Source organism: Anolis carolinensis, chromosome 5 (genome assembly GCF_035594765.1).
Source record: "Anolis carolinensis isolate JA03-04 chromosome 5, rAnoCar3.1.pri, whole genome shotgun sequence".
In the NCBI taxonomy this organism is placed as follows: domain Eukaryota; kingdom Metazoa; phylum Chordata; class Lepidosauria; order Squamata; family Dactyloidae; genus Anolis; species Anolis carolinensis.
Genome location: NC_085845.1, coordinates 174,985,410 through 175,006,040, shown reverse-complemented (window position 1 = coordinate 175,006,040; position 20,631 = coordinate 174,985,410). Strand labels below are relative to the sequence as shown.

Below are 20,631 nucleotides of genomic sequence, written 5' to 3'. Positions count from 1 at the left end.
AGCAAGGAAGGGTTATATATCTGTGGAAGGTCCAGGGTGGGAGAAAGAACTCTTGTCTGTTGGAGGCCAGTGTGAATGTTGCAATTAATCACCTGATTAGCATTAATGGCCTTGCAAGCTCCATGTCCTGGCTTCTTCTTGCCTGGGAGAAATCCTTTGTTCGCCGGTGTTAGCTGCCCCTGATTGATTCATGTTTGGAATCCCCCTGTTTTCAGAATGTTGTTCCTTATTTACTGTTCTGATTTAGAGTTTTTAAATACTGGTGGCTAGATTTTGTTCATTTTCATGGTTTCCTCCATTCTGTTGAAATTGAGAGGCCGGAAATGTCTATTCTTTGTAGTACTTTGTAATGTTTTTGTGTCTAAAACCATCCTTAGGTTGGGGAATTTTTAATAAAATGGAAACTGCATGGTGAAATGGTAGTTCAGATGGCCCTCCAAATATGTGGGTTTGTCTTTCGCAGACTTGATTATTTGTGGATTGGATTTAAATGTTTTCTCTAGCAATATCTAGGTCCTACTGTGTGATTCAATAACCATCTAGCATGGAGTCATGTAGGATGATATAGGAGAGATGCTCTTTTAGATAAAAAACAATAGCATTTTTTTATTTGTGGGTATTCACTTCTGCCAACCGAGCAATTCAAAAACATGCCAATGTGAGTAGATCAATAGGTACTGCTCCAGCGGGAAGGTAAGAGTGCTCCATGCAGTCATGCCGGCCACATGACTTTGGAGGTGTCTATGGACAACGCCAGCTCTTTGGCTTAGAAATTGAGGTGATCACCAACCCCCAGAGTCGAGCACGACTGGACTTAATGTCAGGGAAAATCTTAACCTTTACCCTATTCATTTTTGTGGGGGTTCTGTGTCCCTAATTCTAGTGAATGTGGAGGGCTGACTGCATTTTGCTAATTACCAGTATTGCTTTTTGATTATTTTGAGTAATTTGTGAGTAAGGTCAAAAGGACAATTCTGATACTGCAAAGAATTTGGAATATTTCCTCTAGACTGCTGCATGATCAGAATTTTTGATACCTGATGGCTTTGAGGGGCAAAGGAATGGAAACCCTGTGTAAATTCTGGTCACATTTCTACCCAGAAATGCTTTCCCTTAATAAGAAAGCTGTCCAACGTGAACTCTGAAGTTAGTGAGTGTTCAGGGCTTTAGTAAATGGTGAATGCTATGGAACGCAACCAAGTGTAAAAAGCAGCAAAGCAGAAAGAGGCTTGGATAACAATGACACAAAATCTTTCTTTCCCTTCATCTCTGATTCATGTTCTGCAACTTAGAACAGGGGCAAGGAGACAGGTCAGTTGAAACACACCTTGGCAGCTGTACAAGTAGTCATGCTATATCCTGCAGAATTCAGGGTTAATTTAAAGGTGAGAAGTCAACATATATTGCTTGGGATATGGATTGTTTTTCTCAACTGTCGGAGAAATTTCTCCACTGGAGCAGAAATCTAAATGGGCATCCAGATAAGTGTTATTATACTGCTACAGTCAGGGCCAGCTCTATCATTAGGCTGTTGCTCTACCCAGCAGACTTTGAAGATCACAAGGCGACAGCAAAGGATTTGTCATTTGATTTATCATATATATTACTGCTAGACATGAAGAGAGTCACTTTGAGAGATTTTCTGTTTCCTTTGCCAAAATAACTTGGCTGGCTTAGAGTTCGATGCATCTTAATTAGGGTGTGTGTAGACTGCAACATATCATTTGTTACCATGGGTGCATCTACACTGCAGAATTAGTGCAGGGTTGTTGTGTGTTTTCTGGTTTGTATGGCCATGTTCCAGAAGTATTCTTTCCTGACATTTTGCACACATCTATGGCAGGCATCCTCAGAGGTTGTGAGGTATTACTGCAGTTTAACTGCTATGCTTCAATGCTGTGGCATCCTGGAAATTGTAGTTTTACAAGGTCTTTAGCTTTCTCTATCAAAGAGTGCTAGTGCCTCACCAAACTGCAAATCTCAAGATTCTCTAGCATTGAGCCATATCATTTAAAGTGATGACAAACTTCATTAATTCTACATCTACCCCATGCTTCAGGAAATAAAATGCCTTGGATCTCTATATGTTTCAGTTATAGTTCTTCTTTTCTTTTCCATGTTATCTTCAAGGCAGCCTCATATGCTGTGCCTTACAGTAGTCTAATTAGGAGATTATCTCAAGAGCATGAACCATTGTATCCAGTTGTCCCACTGTTTACCGAATGCCACACTCCATTTATATAGTGTTTTTTTAAAGAAAAATACAGTACAGCCTCATTATTCAGAGTGAATATCTATACTTTCACATATCCATGCTCCAAAATATTTCCCCCTCACCCAGAAGTGCTTGTGAGCTTTTTGAGATTTTCAGGTGGGATGCTAGGGTAGTCTATGGTCAGGATGTAGGGTTTGCCATGGTTTTAGTATCCATGGGGACCTTGAAATGCTTCCTTGAAGTTAGGAAGGTTGTCCTGTATCTCAAGTTGACTGTCTAAACACCTTTTTTCATAGAGTGTGATTTTAGGACTGAGAGTGATGCATGCTGAGCTAACTCTGCTATTAGATGGTGTGAAGGGGCTGCTCTACCCATTGGATGTTGGGGCCCAGAAAACTATCAACAGAATGACATGTTTGTGCCGCAGGGTCTTCCCTGTTCTACTTAAACTAACCTGATGACACCAGACATGGTCCCTTTAATAGTACAAAAGTAGAATCCAATAGTTCATCTGGGTATTTTATTAGTAAAGTGAGCAGGCACAATTTTGTTCTTCATCTTAAAATATATCAGGTTGTCCCTGATACTGGTCAGAACTGTCCCAGGTGCTCTTGCCATCTGAGGGAGCATGTGTTGCTCCATATCTCTGCCCCTGTTTTTGCTGCTGTTTTTTCACTGTCTCACTCTGTGTTTTGGATGGCTAGCTTTGAAGAGTTGTGCCAGTCATTTCAGAGAACAGCCAGCAATGTTCTCTGGAGTAGGAAGAAATTCAGGTGTGTGTGTGTGTGTATTTGTGCAAATGGCTCACACTCCTCATGCTCTACCATGGGGACGACCTTTCACTCAACTTGATGATAGAAACACCCATGACTACAACAAGTTCCTGGACCACCTCAACAGCACCCACCCAAACATCCAATTCACCATGGAAAAAGAAAACAAAGGGAAACTGCTATTTCTAGATGTTCTAGTCATCCACAGACCCAATCGACAATTGGGCCACACAGTTAAAAAAAATCCTACACACATGGATAGATACCTACATAAAAAATCCAACCATCACCCAATTCAAAAACGAAGCACAATTAAAGCCCTGGCAGATTGTGCAAAAAGAATTTGTGAACCTCACTTCCTCCAAGGTGAACTGAACCACCTAAACTGGGCTCTACAGGCCAATGGAGACGCCACCAGAGACATCAGAAGAGCTGCAAGGCCAAGAACAAGCCATGAGAGTAAAAACAAAGATCCACCCAGAGGAAGAGTGTTCTTACCATACATCAAAGGAACCACTGGCCGCAAATGCTACATTCAGCAAAGGACAAGAGGGATCCTCTCACCTCTGCAGGAATCTACCATATACCATGCAGTTGTGGATAAGGGACCAACAAACACAGCATTGCCTAAACACGCATCAAAGAACATAAAAGGCACTGCAGACTAACTCAACCAGAGAAGTCAGCCATAGCAGAGCACTTGATGAACCAACTTGGACACAGCATATTATTTGAAAACACAAAAATGCTGGACCATTCTAACAACCACCATGTTAGGCTACAAAGAGATGCCATTGAAATCCACAAACATGTGGACAATTTCAACAAAAAGGAGGAAACCATGAAAATGAACAAAATCTGGCTACCAGTATTTTTTTTTAAAAAAAACTCTAAAATTAGAACACTAAATAAAGAACAACACTCTGAAAACAGCGGAATTCCAGACATGAAAAAATCAGGGCCAGCTAACACCTCCCAACAAAGGGTTCCCCTAGGCAGGCATCAGCCAGGCCTTGAAGCTGGCAAGGCCATTAAATGCTAATCAAGGTGATTAAATACAACATTCACACTTGCCTCCAACAGACAATTGTTCTTTCTCCCACCCTGTACCTTCCACAGATATATAAACCTCCCTTGCTTAGTTTCCAATATACCTCACAGCCTCCAGGGAGGCCTGCCATAGATGTGGGCAAAATGTCAAGAGAGAATGCTTCTGGAACATGGCCATACAGCAACCTTACAACATTGTTTTTTCCATTTTTAAATTCAATAAGCATACTGTGTAGAATTGGACAGTGAAGATGTGGGAACTAATAGAGATGGACACGTTAGCAATTTTGTTGAGGGATACGTCATTGGACACATTCTTAAAAGAATGGAAACCTTTTTAGAACTACAATATTGATTCCAAACTGGGGCTCCAGTGTGATGCGAAGGCACCTGGGATAGAAAGACTTAATTCCATTCACATATTATGTTGTGAAAATATGCTTTGAAGAAAAGGATCTTTTCAGCCTTGAAAATGAACCTACGTGCTTCCCTATACAAATTCTCCATGCTTAAAAGCTCTTGAAAAGTGTTTAGTGTACACATGGGGTTTTTCCAATGTTTAATTATTGGCATCAGGAAAACCAAGGGAGAAGCAAAACAAACTGCTATGTTTTGTAATGGGTGTGCATCTGTGTTACCAGAAGCAAATGTGGTTGTGGCAGCCAGCTCTTGGAGTGAGCTTATAAAAGTATTTGGTTGACTGGGCAGTATGTATTTTCTGAATCTTCTCCCTCTTTGGTTCTGCTGTATTAAATTCTGTTTGTCACAGCTGGAAGACTATTGAAAACAGTATTCAGGGAGAAGCTCCAGATTCTACACACCCAGCAATTTGCAATTTCACTAAGGTTCTCAAGCCAAGCTTAACTCGTGCTCTTTGCAGAAGCACACAGCGGTAGGTTCTTTCAATAAATAATCACACAACATCAAATCCTGTGCCTAATTTATGTGTATAACAGTCGCCACATAATTAAGGTCCCGAGTAAGTGACTGCAAGATTGACCTAAATTCTCCAGGAAACTTCCTGCATTCTCCAAGACAGATGATTAGGGATTCTGCTATCGCCTGAGATGCATTTTACAAATTGGGGATTGAAATGAATTAAACATACGGCCAAATGATGGAGGTATGACATCACCTTCTATTATTTAATCAGAAACAAGATTTTACAGTATCCTCAAATGCAATTTTTCCTATGCTGCTGATATTTTATGGAAAATTCAGGACATGGATACAATATCAAGAGCCAGCCAATTTCTTTGCCAGATGTAGAGAAAAATATATTAATATCTTGAAAAATATGGATAGAACTTGGATATGTGTTTACGATGCGGGCTATGTTGCAGTTGGCAGTGCGTACAAACAATCTGCTACTTATATTTCATATACAGTCCTGGAATCTGTCACTGTTTGTGCTTTGTTTTTATGCACATATGTTTATCCACATGAAGTCTTATTTGTTACTAAAGAAAAATGTTAGCTTCTATTAGTCATTTGGGTTGAAGCCTTTTTTCTTCCTGCTTTTGTTGAATTGATGCATTGTCTCATCTTTATCAGAATCTTTCATTCTTCCCGCCTGCCTGTTTCTTTCTTACTTTATTTCCCCCTTTAATATACAATAAACTTTGAGTGTTAAACCTTTCTTCTCCATCATAAAGACACCTTGTTAATATGCTCTTCTGTTTTCTTTTTAGCCAAAGATAAGTATGACTATTGCCTGACTTTTTCCCCATTGCTTGTACTTTTCATTATGCTGGATTAAATTTATCAGTGCTAAGCAGGTGCTTTGGTATATGGATATGACAGGTTGACCTTGGCCTCTGTTGACAGCAACGGAGTAGCATTTGTTTAAAATGATGCCATCCAAAGGCCACCTCAAAACTTGAAAAAGTATTTTTCTCATTTCTTGTTAAGTTCATGCAACACACTTAAACACTGAAGCCGTCACACTAATATGTCATGGCCCACAGTTTGGAAATATCTGACCTAAAAAGTGGAGGTCCAACATTTTTCATCATTGCTTCATAGTAACCTCATCACATAGACAGTATATGCTTGGATCAATGAGTTGTATGGATTAAATGGTGCTATATGCCCCATTCACTTCCCAGCCCACCTCTGAAGGTTATTTGAAACAAAGGGCAACATCTGGGCATGAGGTATAGATTGAAGGCCCCCTTTCCTCCCTCTCAAACAGCTGATGGGCAGAATTGCCCATTTACATTTATTGATTTATTTTTTTGCAATAGGAACTGATCCCAATAACAAAAGAGATAGAACATTCTCAGCATTGATTTGGGAAACCAGAAGGATGCAGCAGATTTTATGCCAGTCTCTATGTCCAGTTTAGGAGATTTTTTGGAACACCATTTCCTTCTGTGATGGAATCAGAGTCATGTCCTCTGTCGCACCAGAGGCAAAAGGTCCAGTTTCAGGGACTTAGGGCTGGTTGTCCAGCAAGCAGAACTCTGTTCTCCAAGAAAGAGGAATAATTGACATATCAACTAGAAGTCTGCTGCTATTATCCTCTAATTCAGTGGTGCTCAACCTGTGGGTCCCCAGACAGCTTGGCCTTCAACTCCCAGAAATCCTAAAAGCTGGTAAACTGGCTGGGATTTCTGGAAGTTGTTGGTCAAAACACCTGGGGACCCACAGGTTGAGAACCACTGCTCTAATTCCTTATAACAGGGATTCTCAAAGTTTTTGAGCAACGAAGCCCTTTTTGAAGCAAGAGTTTCTCGTGGAGCCCCAATAAATGTTTATATATTATATTATACTAGCTGTGCCCGGCCACGCGTTGCTGTGGCAAAGTATGGTGGTATGGGAAATAAAGTATTGAGGAATTGGTGGTAGTTAAGGTCAAGGGTAAAGGTTTTCCCCAGACATTAAGTCCAGTCGTGTCTGATTCTGGAGGTTGGTGCTCATCTCCATTTCTAAGCCGAAGAGCCGGCGTTGTCCGTAGACTCCTCCAAGGTCATGTGGGATGACTACATGGAGCGGCGTTACCTTCCCGCCGGAGCAGTACCTATTGATGCACTCACATTTGCATGTTTTCGAACTTCTGGGTTGGCAGAAGCTGGGGCTAACAGTGGGGGCTCTCTCCGCTCCCCCAATTCAAACCTGTGGCCTTTTGGTCCAGAAGTTCAGCAGCTCAGCGCTTTAACACGCTGCGCCATCAGGGGATATTATTTCCTAAAGGTTGTGAATATACAATATTTCTGATTGGTTTTTTTTGTTTGTTGGAGGCAAGTATGAATGCTGCAATTAGGAAAAATGATTCGGATGTAATGGCCTTGCAGCTTTAAAGCCTGGCTGTTTCCTCCCTGAGTGAATTTTTTGTTGGGAGGTGTTAGCTGGCCCTGATTGTTTCCTGTCTGGAATTCCCTTGTTTTCAGAGTGGTGTTGTTTGCGATATTTTATGTGCTTCTACTGTCTGTGGCCCTGAGAAAACAGAGGATTTTCCAGACTTTGATGATGGGAATACTTTGTTGGGAGGTGTTAGCTGGCCCTGATTGTTTCCTGTCTGGAATTCCCTTGTTTTCAGAGTGGTGTTGTTTGCGATATTTTATGTGCTTCTACTGTCTGTGGCCCTGAGAAAACAGGATTTGCCAGACTTTGATGATGGGAATACTTTGTTGGGAGGTGATAGCTGGCCCCGATTGTTTCCTGTGTGGAATTCCCCTGTTTATTTACTGTCCTGGTTTTAGAGATTATATTGATCTGCATTATTCTATCCCAGTAATTATTTCATATTAAAGAAGAATCTCACTTATCCAACATTCGCTTATACAATGTTCTGGATTATCCAACGCAGTCTGCCTTTTCATAATCAATGTTTTTGTAGTCAGTGTTTTAAATTCATTGTGATATTTTAGTGGTAAATTTGTAAATACAGTACAGTAGAGTCTCACTTATCCAACATAAACGGGTCGGCAGAACGTTGGATAAGCGCATATGTTGGATAATGAGGAATTAAGGATAACCCTATTAAACATCAAATTAAGTTATGATTTTACAAATTAAGCACCAAAACATCATGTTAGACAACAAATTTGTCAGAAAAGTAGTTCAGTACACAGTAATGCTATATAGTAATTACTGTATTTATGAATTTAGCACCAAAATATCACGATATATTGAAAGCATTGACTACAAAAATGCGTTGGATAATCCAGAACGTTGGATAAGCGAGTGTTGGATAAGTGAGACTCTACTGTAAATACTACATAGCATTACTGCGCATGGAACTACTTCTTCTGTCAAATTTGTTGTATAATATGATGTTTTGGTGCTTAATTTGTATAACGATTACCTAATTTGATGTTTAATTGGCTTTTCCTAAATCCCTTCTTATTATCCAACATATCCACTTATCCTGCCGGCCTGTTTACGTTGGATAAGTGAGACTCTACTGTATATTGATAATCTTAAATTATCTGCTTAGAACTGGATTATATGAGGCCCCTTCTTCACAGCTGTATAAAATGCACACTGAAGTGGATTAAATGGCAGTGTGGAGTCAAGATAATCCAGTGCAAAGCAGATAATATAAGATTATAAATGGGTTATATAGCTGTGTTGAAGGGCCTTGAGTCTACACTGCCATATAATCCAGTGCAAATTAGATAATCTGTGCAAGAAGTCTAAGTGAGGCCTAAATCTGCCTGTCCCCTAACTGAAACCTGGCTGTCCCTTGGTTGCTAGGCAACCAAGTGGGCAGAGATTAGCCTTCTAAACTGGCAGCAATTGGATAAAAAAAATTATTGCTCTCCCTCTAATTAGGACTTTATTTTTCTTTTCTTTTTGTTGTATCAACCTTGAGGCATGGATGATGGGTTGTGTTGTCAAATTTTGAGGTTGGGGGGCCTGTACTTTTGTTGTTTTGTGAATTGCCGTGATGCCATCACTCTTTTATATATATAGATATAATGTATAGATATCAGGAATAGGCAAACTTTTTGACTCATTGTGTTTTAAAATTTGCAGATGGGACGGCCAGTGGTAGATAAATTGAGAGTGTCCTTGGGAACTACAGTAGAGTCTCGCTTATCCAACGTAAACTGGCCGGCAGAACGTTGGATAAGCGAATATGTTGGATAATAAGGAGAGACTAAGGAAAAGCCTATTAAACATCAAATTAGGTTACGATTTTACAAATTAAGCACCAAATCATTATGTTATACAACAAATTTGACAGAAAAAGTAGTTCAATACACAGTAATGCTATGTAGTAATTACTGTATTTACGAATTTAGCACCAAAATATCATGATGTATTGAAAACATTGACTACAGAAATGCGTTGGATAAGCCAGAACGTTGGATAAGTGAGACTCTACTGTAATCGAAAAAACATGGACAAATTCCTATGCACACTGCACATATCTTGTTTGTAGTGCAAAAAAGAAAGCAAGAAAAATACAACATTTACAATGGAAAACAATTTTAACCAACATAAACTTAACAGAATTTCAGTGGAAAACCCCAGGGGCCATCCAGTCCAGCCTCCTTCTGTCAGACAGGAAATGCACAATCAAAGCACTCCCTGAGCAGTGGAAGGGAAATAGGGTTTTGGAAGGAAACAAGATGAGGGAGAAATGATCTGGATGGCAAGGAAAAAGGGCTTTCAGTGGCAAGGAAGGCAGGGGGAAGGGGAGGAACAGGAAAGAGGAAGAAAAGCTTGGAGGTGGAGGAGGAGGAAAATGAGTGGGTTAAAGCCTTGTGACTTGAAGGTTGGGCTGCTGATCTGCAAAGCTGCCAGGTTCGAATCCCACCTGGGGAGAGTGCGGATGAGCTCCCTCTATCAGCTCCAGCTCCATGCGGGGACATGAGAGAAGCCTCCCACAAGGATGGTAAAACATCAAACATCTGGGCGTCCCCTGGGCAACGTCCTTGCAGATGGCCAATTCTCTCACTCCAGAAGCAACTTGCAGTTTCTCATGTCGCTCCTGACACGAAAAACAAAACAGCCGCAAGGGAGGCAGGGGGAAGGGGAGGAACAGGAAAGAGGAAGAAAAGCTTGGAGGGGGAGGAGGAGGAAAATGTAGAGCCCCTCAGTATGCTCTCCGTGTAGCACACTTTGAGAACTACTGCCTTATAGCAACACTTTCGTTTCTTTGCCACATTTTCCCTGAGACGTAGGATCCAGGCAGCTTACAATAAGCTGAAAACAAAAAGAAGCTAAGAATCAGAGAATAAAAAGGTAAAAACAATCAAATTATTATATTAAGATGCCATTAATTTTAGAAAGTGTAAAATCATTGACAGAAAATAATAAAGATTAAAAGACAGCACGCAGAGACCCTGAAAAATATTCCCCGCAGCCAATGACTCTGGACCATCCTGCAGTTCTAATGAACCTGGAACCTGAAAATTAGGAAGAACTCCCTAACTGTAAGAGCTGTTCAACAGTGGAACTCACTGCCTTGGAGACTGGTGGAAGCTCCTTCTTTGGAGGCTTTTAAACAGAGGCGGGGTGGTGATCTGTCGGGATACTTTGGTTGTGCTGTTCCTGCATGGCAGGAGGTTGGACTGGATGGGCCATGAGGGACCTTCCAACTCTACGATTCCATGAGAGGTGTGAGAGTGTCAATCCAAATAATGAGGTACACCAAAAAGAAATATTTTTGGTGTTTTGTTTTCTTTTTTAAAAGTGGGGTGGTGGTGGTGAAAACTGTGCAGTGGTACAGATGGTGCTGGATGACAGATTCCAGCATCCTTCATGATTGGCTGTTCTGGGTAGGGCTGATGTGAGTTGTTGTCCAACATTATATGGAGGGGAGCACAATTTCCATCAGTGTCTCATTTGTTGCACATAGCTATCATGGTATAATGGCTTTATCATTAGACTACAACTCTGGAATCCTGCGTTCAAATTCTGACTATGGAAACCCATTGGGTGATCTTGGACTGGTCACACTCTCTCAGCCTCAGAGGAAGGCAAAGGCAAACACCTTCTGAACAAATCTTGCCAGGAAATTGCCATGATTGGTTTGCCTTAGGGTTGCCGTAGGGCACAAACAGCCTGAAGGCATACAATAACGACAACACAATTATGTTTTAGTCACAGGTAACAAAACAGGGAAAGCATCCTCCTCCTTTCCGCCCCTGCTCAAAACTCACTGCTTGTTCTGATTGATGATGCTGGACTTAGAACAACATTGATATGATGACTCAGTAGAAGTCAGCTCTTTTCAACACCTTCAGGGCAGAATAGGAAAGACAAAGGTAAGCACTAGTGTGCTGTTGTGGAGCTGAAAGCAGGCTGCTCAACTGGGCTTCACTCAGAAAGAAGCTCTTTATTTCTGTGAAGGAGAGAGAGAGGATGGCTGTGTACAGAACTGTCGGAAGCTGGTTAAATAAAAAAGAAACAGCAGCAACACCTTGTCTAAGAATAAAGCAGTTGCCTGTCTTCCCATAGGCCTGGTTATAAAAAGTGTAATTATGCCTTGTTGCCACAGGAGGTCAGTGGCTGCTGAGGAAAAAATGTGGCTAGGAAATAACTATTTGAGACTGCACTCCTATTCACAGTTATGTGACCTGAAGTTCATTAAGTTGCATTAGACTTGGTTCCATACATGGGATATAATACCACCATATTTCATCTTTGACAGTTACTAGTGCATGAACTATGGTTCAATACCTGCTCATCAATGGAAATCCTTTGGGTGATTTTAGGCAAGTCGCATTCAGAAGAAGGAAAAGACATGCTTACTCTGAACACATAATTCCAAGATAAATCTGTAACAGTGTACCTCTTTCATGGTTTCATAAAGCCAATTATAATTGGGTATTGCAAACACATTCACAACTTAAGTCAAAATATATTGTAGTGGAGGTGGCCCCGGTGGTGCAGCATGTTAATGCGCTGAGCTGCTGAATTTGCAGACTGAAAGGTTTCAGGTTTGAATCCGAGGAGCGCGGTCATTGTTAGCCCCAGCTTCTGACAACCTTGCAGTTCAAAAACATGCAAATGTGAGTAGATCAATAGGTACTGCTCCGGTGGGAAAGTAACAGCGCTCTATGCAGTCATGCCGGCCACATGACCTTTGAGGTGTCTACGGACAATGCCAGCTCTTTGGCTTAGAAATAGAGATGAGCACCAACCCCCAGAGTTGGACATGACTGGACTTAATGTCAGGGAAAAACCTTCACCTTATATTGTAGTGGTTTAAGTGTTGGACTACAACTCTGGAGACCAGGGTTTGAATCCTGGCTCAGCCATGCAAATTTATTGGGCAAGTCACACTCTCTCATCCTCTGATGATACTGTGGTAGATTTGCCAAAGGCTGGATGTGAGTTGAAGTGCCCAACAGTAACAACTATTTGTGTGTGTGTGTGTGTGTGCTGTACCCAAAACTGTGTGCATTCAATGAGGTGTCATTGCAAGTCTTGATTGCAAGACTTTTCTTCCTGTGCTGCTCAGCAGTATTGCAACATTTGGGTATAATCATAAAGCCCTCAATAAACCATGCAGCAAAGGTGCAGATGCAAAACAGAATTTCCACTATAAAAGACTTATTAACCTTTTGTCACCTCCTAAATACCCAGTTAAAACCTTATTCAAAGTGAAAAGGGCCTAACTGTTCACGTTGGCAAGTATAGTTCTTTCCAGCCCCTTCTCTTTCTGAACTCACCTAATAAGTACAGCCCTTTCATTTTGATTTTTTGATCAAATCAATAATTTTCAATGATCATAACAAGTTCACCTTAAGATTGCCATATGTTAGAAATGACAAACTAAAGCAATAACCAAATTTCAGTGGGTGGGATTGATGCACATTTATCTTTTGCTTGTACTGCTTGAGGACCTCATTTCGTTAGTAAATAATCAGTTTCTATTAGTATGCCTGAAGCCACAGACTTCATCCAGGAAATCAGAAGAGGTTTACTTCTTGGGGGGAGAGCAGTGACCAGATCAGATAGTGAAGAGTAGAGACATTTCACTGGCAATGAAAGTCCACATAGTTAAAGCGATGGTATTCCCCGTAGTAACCTATGGATGCGAGAGCTGGACCATAAGGAAGGCTGAGCGAAGGAAGATAGACGCTTTTGAACTGTGGTGTTGAAGGAAAATTCTGAGAGTGCCTTGGATCGCAAGAAGATCAAACCAATCCATACTCCAAGAAATAATGCCCGGCTGTTCACTGGAGGGAAGAATATTAGAGGCAAAGATCAAGTTTGGCCACATAATGAGAAGGCAGGAAAGCTTGGAGAAGATGATGCTGGGGAAAACTGAAGGAAAAAGGACCAAGGGCAAGATGGATGGATGTTATCCTTGAAGTGACTAGCTTAACCTTGAAGGAGCTGGAGGTGTCCACGGCCGACAGGGAGCTCTGTTGTGGACTGGTCCATGAGGTCACGAAGAGTTGGAAGCGACTGAATGAATAAACAACAAATCTGTATGCATCTTGTAAGCTTTTTTTTTATTGAATGCATACTGACCCCATCACACCCAATACTATCACTCTTACATTCAGAAAATACTGCTATTTGTCCCATCACACCATGGGAGGTTGGCTTGTCCCAATCAGTTCGGAAGATCCCCTACATTACTCCGTGACATTCACATTTTTTTCTAAATCTGCACAGTGATGTAGCCTTGTAATATTTGAAAATGTACTCGCACCTGCACTGTAAACGCATTTGCTGATTGCTACATTTTGGTGCGAAATAGGAAGATCTACAATACAGAGTTCTGAAGAATCTAATCTTATAAGTTTTCTAAATCGTAGATGACCAATTCATTCAATATGTCTTCTTTGCTGCATCTACTGATGCTTCTGTGGTTACTACTTCGTATCTATGAGGCTGAACTTGAGGTGATGCAGAGGCAACAACAGCATCTGACAGCGCTGCTTCTCCTTCTGAGGAGGTGTAATAGTTAAAGTAAAAATCTATTGTTTCAATACAGATCCAACAGAGGAAGAAATTGTGTTTAAAAATGAGGTAAAGTGGCAGTTCCTAATTTCCTTATTCCTGGAGATTCCCAGAGATTCTGGTTAGTGTGTGTGTGTGTGTGTGTGTGTGTGTATGAGGTAAAGTGACAATTCCCAATTTCCTTATAACCAGAGGTCATTCTCCTTTGACATCCCAAACAGAAATGGTAGCTGCTTCTGTCATGAACAGTCTGGGGTCACAAGACTCTGCTCACCGGACATGCTCCCTGGTGACAAATCATATTGTTGCTGCTGGGATGCATACTAATTTCCCGATCCCAGGCAAAAACAGTGCTTCAGTAATGGAAAACTCTGTAGCATTTTAAATACTATGATTAGAATATTGTCTAGAAATACTTAGTTTCTGCGATGTTTTGCAGATGGATTTCGATGGATTACTGACAGGATGGGGCAAAGGCCATGTGATGGGACCCATTGCAAATTGTCCTCAATCAGTCTCAGTATTTCCTAATGTGTTGAGGTCCCAAGTCTTTGCTGTATATCCAAGGCTATGGGGCTGGACCTAAATTTGTCTGAAGCAAAAACCAAGATGGAGCCTACAGAAACTGACTGGACTTGAATTTTGTTTTAATTCAGGCAATGATATCACATCCTTTACTACACTTGAAGGCAGTGGGCCAGTTTTGAAGGTTAGAACAGGCCATGAAAAGGCTGAAATGCAGATGACTGGGGGTCTTGGAGATAACAATGGTTGTTCCAGGGGATCTACTGCCTGAAGCAGTTACCTCACTTTCCCAATTTGACAATGCTTATAATAATCTGCCAAATTATTTCTTGCATGTGGGGGTGAAAAAACTAAAGGTTTTCTTATCCCTATGTCCTTGTGGATTGGCTGATAAAGTTTGCCAAGAGAAGTACCTGCGCTTCCAAATTCATCACAAGTTCACGGTGTATGTTGAGATTATTTTTAAAACAATTTGCCCATGAAGTAATAGTGAAGCACGCCATGCAGATACTTGCTGAGGATGAGTCTGCAGTAGCAGAAGTCTGAGAGTCATTTCCTCATGGAAATGCGCAATCAGTATTACAAAGGCATTCTGCTTGTGTTTGCATCAGAATCAGGAGTAATGTGCCTTGGGTTAGTCTCAAAATGACATATTTTCTCCAGAATAAGAATATGATGACATACAAGGGTTTCTGTTGAAACAGGATGATATCATCTTTGGAGGCCTTCCTTCTGAGATCCCCTTCTGTCCAATGGTATAGAAATAAAATTTAAGATATGGGCCCTTATAATGGCAATTTCTAAAGCAACACAGCAACCAAGGTAAGTCCAAAAATGTACCAGGAGCCGGTCTTTTATGAAACTAATAGGTCAAGGCCAAGCTATCCTCATATACTTCCAATCATGAGAGCAATAGCTCATAATACATTATTGATAGCAAAATCCATAGCTCATAACAATACATTGTTTCTGGCAAAATCCATTACTCCTTCAGTTAACGCAGTTAAACCCAGAGGCACAAGAGAGTTGAAATGGGGATGATAGATGATGTCACAGTAGGTGCCTATCAAGTGCTATAACTACATACCAAGTGCTATAATTACATAGTTACACTTGATCCACTTTAGCTGTGATGACTCCATTTTATGGAGTCTTGGGATTAGTAGTTTAGAGTAATTTTCAAAGAAACTGTATCAATCCCTTGCAGCATAAAAAGGGGAGAGGAAGGAAATAAAAAGAAATGTGGCAATACCTTTAAGAATAACTAGTTTTTACTTTCTCATGAGCTTCCATGGATATAAACCTACTGCATCCAAAGAAGTAAAAACCAGTTAATCTTAAAGGTGTTGCCACATTTATTTGGTTTTTTCATACCTTTCCCTTTCTCCTTTTTGTGCAGTTGTGGATAGTACTTAGAATTATCTGACATTGAGTTCTAATGGTCCAAAGTAGTACACAAAAGCTCTCTGACAGAGGATTTTAACTGTCTCACCCAAATTACAAATCCCATGATTCATAGGAAGAATCCTCAACATTTGGAGTGACATCACATTGCTATAACTGAGCAACATAGATATATTCATAGTCTCTTTTAATAATAATGGGGTATGTGTGTGTGTGTATATATTTTTTATTTTATTTTAGATTTGGCCTTCTTTTGTATAACATACAAAACGGTGTTTCATTTACACATGAACTCCATGTTCTATTTATTCAAGTCAAAATAGTTTATTGTACGGGCCCAAGGCCATGACAAAAAGCAACGCATGCGCACAATAGTACCCTCGGAGCAATAGACTCCAATGATACTGAGCAGAAGCCATAATCGTGCTCCCGCAAGGAGTTAAAACAATGCCATTTAACAGTAATTTTTAAAAAAATTGCGAAAGAGTTCACATATAGATGCATATTGTGAGTCCACTTAATCCTTTGAATCTCCTCGGCAGTTGATGGCAATTTTATCAAATTCTCTCTTTCTGATCTTTTTTGCAGATAGAGCAAACAGGGCTACTTTGTGAGTTACATAGTTGTTTGTGTCACTCAGCAGAAAATGCACAGTTTCTGCTAAGCAATATAGTATAGTATATAAATCTGGGACATGGGGTCCATCTACACTGACCATTTAATGCAGTTTCAAACTAGCATTGAGGAAAGTGGTTTTCGCTGTGCAGATGATTGCATGGGAAATCCTGGAACCAATCTGATGTTTGGACACCAACCACAGGACACTGATGTGTACTCAGGGCTTTTTTGTGCACGCTTTTATGGTGGGTTGTTGTCTGTCCACTGCAGTTTGAAACTAGCTTTGAACTGCATTTAGTGGTTAGTAGAGATGGGGTTATAGATTCAGTTTTTGTTACACAATATTGTTCTCCTGTTTATCTAAGAGAAACCAGATCTTCCTGGGACCCAGCTGAGGCTTCTCAAAAATGGATGGGAGGCTTTCTCCATGGAGGCTTATCTGGCATCTCATAGCAGTCTCCTGGTGTCACACAAGAGCGAATTGAGGGAGCCATTTGGGGTAGTTAACTCTTTAACATTAAGAGATTAATTTTTGCTATAACAAATGTTGATGCACCCAAATCCAAAAAGTGAGGTCGGAGGGAAATAAATTATTAGGAAAGAAAACCATGGTCCATGGGGGTAAAAAAAATCATATGATTGCAGGATTGCTGGACATGGGTTGCTATCCTTGGATGCAGTTGTGTGTATTCCAAGACGGATAGATACAAATGCAACCTTCTGCACAGGAGGCAACTCCATCCTGTTTTGTCCTTGAAACCTTCTGCAGAATATGCAATGATTTGCTTTTCGAACTGGCCAGACTGCCAGCAACACAAACTACCCTGAAGCTATGTGTAAGCCTTTTATTCCAGTGTCATCTTATGATAGAAGAGGGGCCACCATATTTTCAGTATGACCACAGATGCAAAATAGGTTCAAAGTGCAAAAAGTAGTTGGCACTCACATAACTCTGTGGGAAAGAGGTCAGCAGGGGCAAAATCCTGTTCTTTGCTATAAATTCAGGCAAAAGCAAATTGCTGCAGTCTTTCAGTTTTTGTGTCCTTTCTCATTAAAAATGCTTGCCATTTTGACAACACTCTGATCTAGCTTGGCTACACATGTCCCAGTTATCATCTGTGAAATGCTGATAAAATAACATTAGAAACTTAGTTTTTAGAATTTGAAGTTTGTCAAATATTAAAAGAACACTGCAATGTATTCCACAAGGCAGGGGCATGGAAAAATTGCATCAGAGTCTATGAAGCTATTTCCTTTTAAATCATTTCTTCAAGCTAATGCAAGTCAGTGCATTGCCTTTCCTTAACTACTGGCAAGCACTGGACATGAGATATTGTCCGCCTGAGATCTGACTGCATTACAGCTATTTCTAAACTGATCTTTGAGTCTGATTAACATGCGGTAATGTTGTTATACAAGCATTTGTTCAAATAACTCCCTGCGTTTGGAAAATGTAACTCAGTAATTTATAGGGAGAAAGATTTTTCCAAAAAGATTTCAGCAGAAAATAAATGTGGGGTTAGATGTTAAGATGCTATGCAGCTCCATATAACAGTTAAATCAAAGGACTGCTAAATGAAGTTGGGCAAAGGAGAGATGTATTGTATGTCTCAGTGTGTGTTTGCGCATATGTTTCCATTAATCCAGAAGACTTTTAGGACAACGAAATCAGTCTTGCCACAAAGCAGCAAGATGAGATTAAATTATTTACCATTCACATATTCCTGTTGAAGTCATTTTGTTAAATGCTTCTGTCCTTAAAATGACCTGTGCTGCAGCAGGAGAGGGAACCAAACAGGCCAAAGGAATAGACCCCCAAACCCCACCCTGGCTTTCCCTTCCTTTCCAAATCAAATGAGCCATACACGAAAGCCAGAAAGAGTGGAGCCCAGATTGATGTGACCTTTATTATTTTAACAGCATCTTTCAGCGCAATTACAGAGTTGCAGAGCTGCAGAGAGCAGAGTTGGAGTATAAAACAACATAAATAAATAGAAGAGGAACCAAGGAGGTCAGCAGAGAACAGTTGGAATCAGGCGGTGAAGGGTGAACGAAGGGTTTGGATTGGTCGACGCCTTTATGATTCAGCCACCAAGGTTGTGAATTCTGGAGAAGAGGTAGAAAGATGGGAATAAAAAGCAGGAATAGATAAGGGAGGAAAAATAGCAACAAGGCAACACCTTTAAGACTAACTTGTGTTTATTTTAGCATGAGCTTTGGTTCTTCAGAGCTTCTTCAGAGGCGGTACTGACCGATATCAGGTACAAATAATATTTCTACATTTGGAGAAGTGGGATAGTATGTAGTAGTATTTCCACATTTGTGCGGGTCAGGGCCACAAGGTCCCCATGAAAGTGGAAAAAGCTTGAATATACATAAAAATCACAAATCTTATATTTTAAACTTAGAGAACACTTATTTACGCATTTGTAGATTTTGCAGTGTGACTCTTTGATCCACTTCTACAGAAGCTCATGATAGAAACAAACTGAAGGACTTACAAATGCCTACAGGGAACATATTTTTTTCCAGTCATGTGTAGGGCAGCACTGGAGATTACAGTAAATACAGCAATCCGTTAATTATTAAATCCGCAAATGCTTCATCCTGAAATATGGAGGGACAACTGTAGTAGGATCCAAAAAGATGGAAATCATGTCCCTTGATCTCAATTTTCAAAGCGCTGACCACAGTGATAAGGTTTTTCAAATGGTCTGTTTCTGTTGATGTGGGAAAGCAATACATCTCTTTAACAAAAGTCAATTCCCTAAATTCAAAACTCTCTGAGGAGACTGCATATGACCTCAGGAGCAAGAACTCTTTTATTAATATATGTAATCCAAGGCAAAGTCATTGTCTTTGTTTGTTCCTTTGCCAATAGATTGGAATTTGTGAATATAATGAGGAATATAATGAGAGTAAAGATCAGTGAAGAAACGATGTGCACTGTGTGCAAAGCAGGCTGTGCTGTTAGGCAGCATGAGCCAACTGCCCCGGGTGACATATCAGACAAGAGAAATATTATTTATTGGACTATAATTTCCAGAATGGCCACTGGGAGTTGTAATCCAAAGCTGGGGAAACCTTTCCAAGCTCTGCAGCAGTTGCTCAGGGAGAAAGCGGGTGAGTCAAGGGCTGGAAGATAGAGACGTGAGTGTTGTGTAGCTTTTCCGGTATTATCTTCATTACTGCACTTATGTTTCATGAAATACAGTATCAGCTCATAGATTTACTGGAGTCAGCAGAATACTAGAAGTGGACAGCTGAGAACATGCAGATTTTTTTAAAAAATGGTTCCACAATATCTATAAACTTAAATCAACTGATATAGGATTTGCAATACAAAACATTAATGTGGTCAGTTTCCTACACTAGTTGATACAGTTGATATGGCTGTCATCACAGAGGCTGTTTTTAAAAATGAGTAAAGGCAGAGTTGGTATCCTGAGATCACCCAATTTACACATGAGTAGGACACCTCTCTCTCCTATCCCCCAATTTTGGGTCTACAAATCTCATATACTCCAGTCTACAGTCAAAGATTTGAAGGTCTTGCCTTGTTTTACTGGAAAATTGGTACTACTGGAAGCTTAAAGGAATAGAAAAACACTTTTTTTGCCATAGTTTTGGTGTAGGGAAGCATTGGAAGTAGGATGGGTGAACGGAGTTATGAAGGTCTGCAAAATATCCTTGGGGCCATGTGTGATCCACGGGTTGCACTTTGGCCACTTTGATATAACACTCAGTGACATATATATATGAAACTTCTGCCTGCATTGATATCTCTTGAGACCATCTTAACTGACAACTGAAGAAATGCCCGAGACAAAATGTAGGCCTGTGACTCTAATATCGTCACATTTCTTCTCCTGTATGATTTTCAATTTCTTTGCCTGATGAGGAAGACAGTGAAGCTTCAAAAGCTTACATGCTTGTTTTCTGCATTTTCATTGGTCAATAAAGGAAACACCCTGTTGTGGATTTTGGATTTTGTTATATATGAAACAAGATGATCTGACCACAAGACTTTTTAAAGGAACATGTAAAACACCAGAATGATTTTGAATACTCACACACCTGGGACTTTTAGAAAAGTCATATAATCCGCTTAGAAATAAACACTTGAAAGAATAAGCTTGCATTAGCCTCATATAATACTGTATGTGTTAA

At 40.4% G+C, this 20,631-nt stretch overlaps 2 protein-coding genes across 2 annotated transcripts in view; one reads left to right on the top strand and one right to left on the bottom strand.

The window, feature by feature from the left end:
• Positions 1-20,631, top strand: part of ncf4 (neutrophil cytosolic factor 4) — a 118,185-nt gene that overhangs the window by 8,339 nt on the left and 89,215 nt on the right. The gene's annotated exons all lie outside the window — the stretch shown is intronic.
• pvalb (parvalbumin) overlaps positions 18,350-20,631 on the bottom strand; it is a 33,312-nt gene continuing 31,030 nt past the window's right edge. The window contains exon 5 of the mRNA XM_008110654.3: positions 18,350-18,567. Within this exon, the coding sequence (XP_008108861.1) occupies positions 18,539-18,567 (29 nt within the window). The 3' untranslated portion in view covers positions 18,350-18,538. The remainder of the gene's footprint in view (positions 18,568-20,631) is intronic.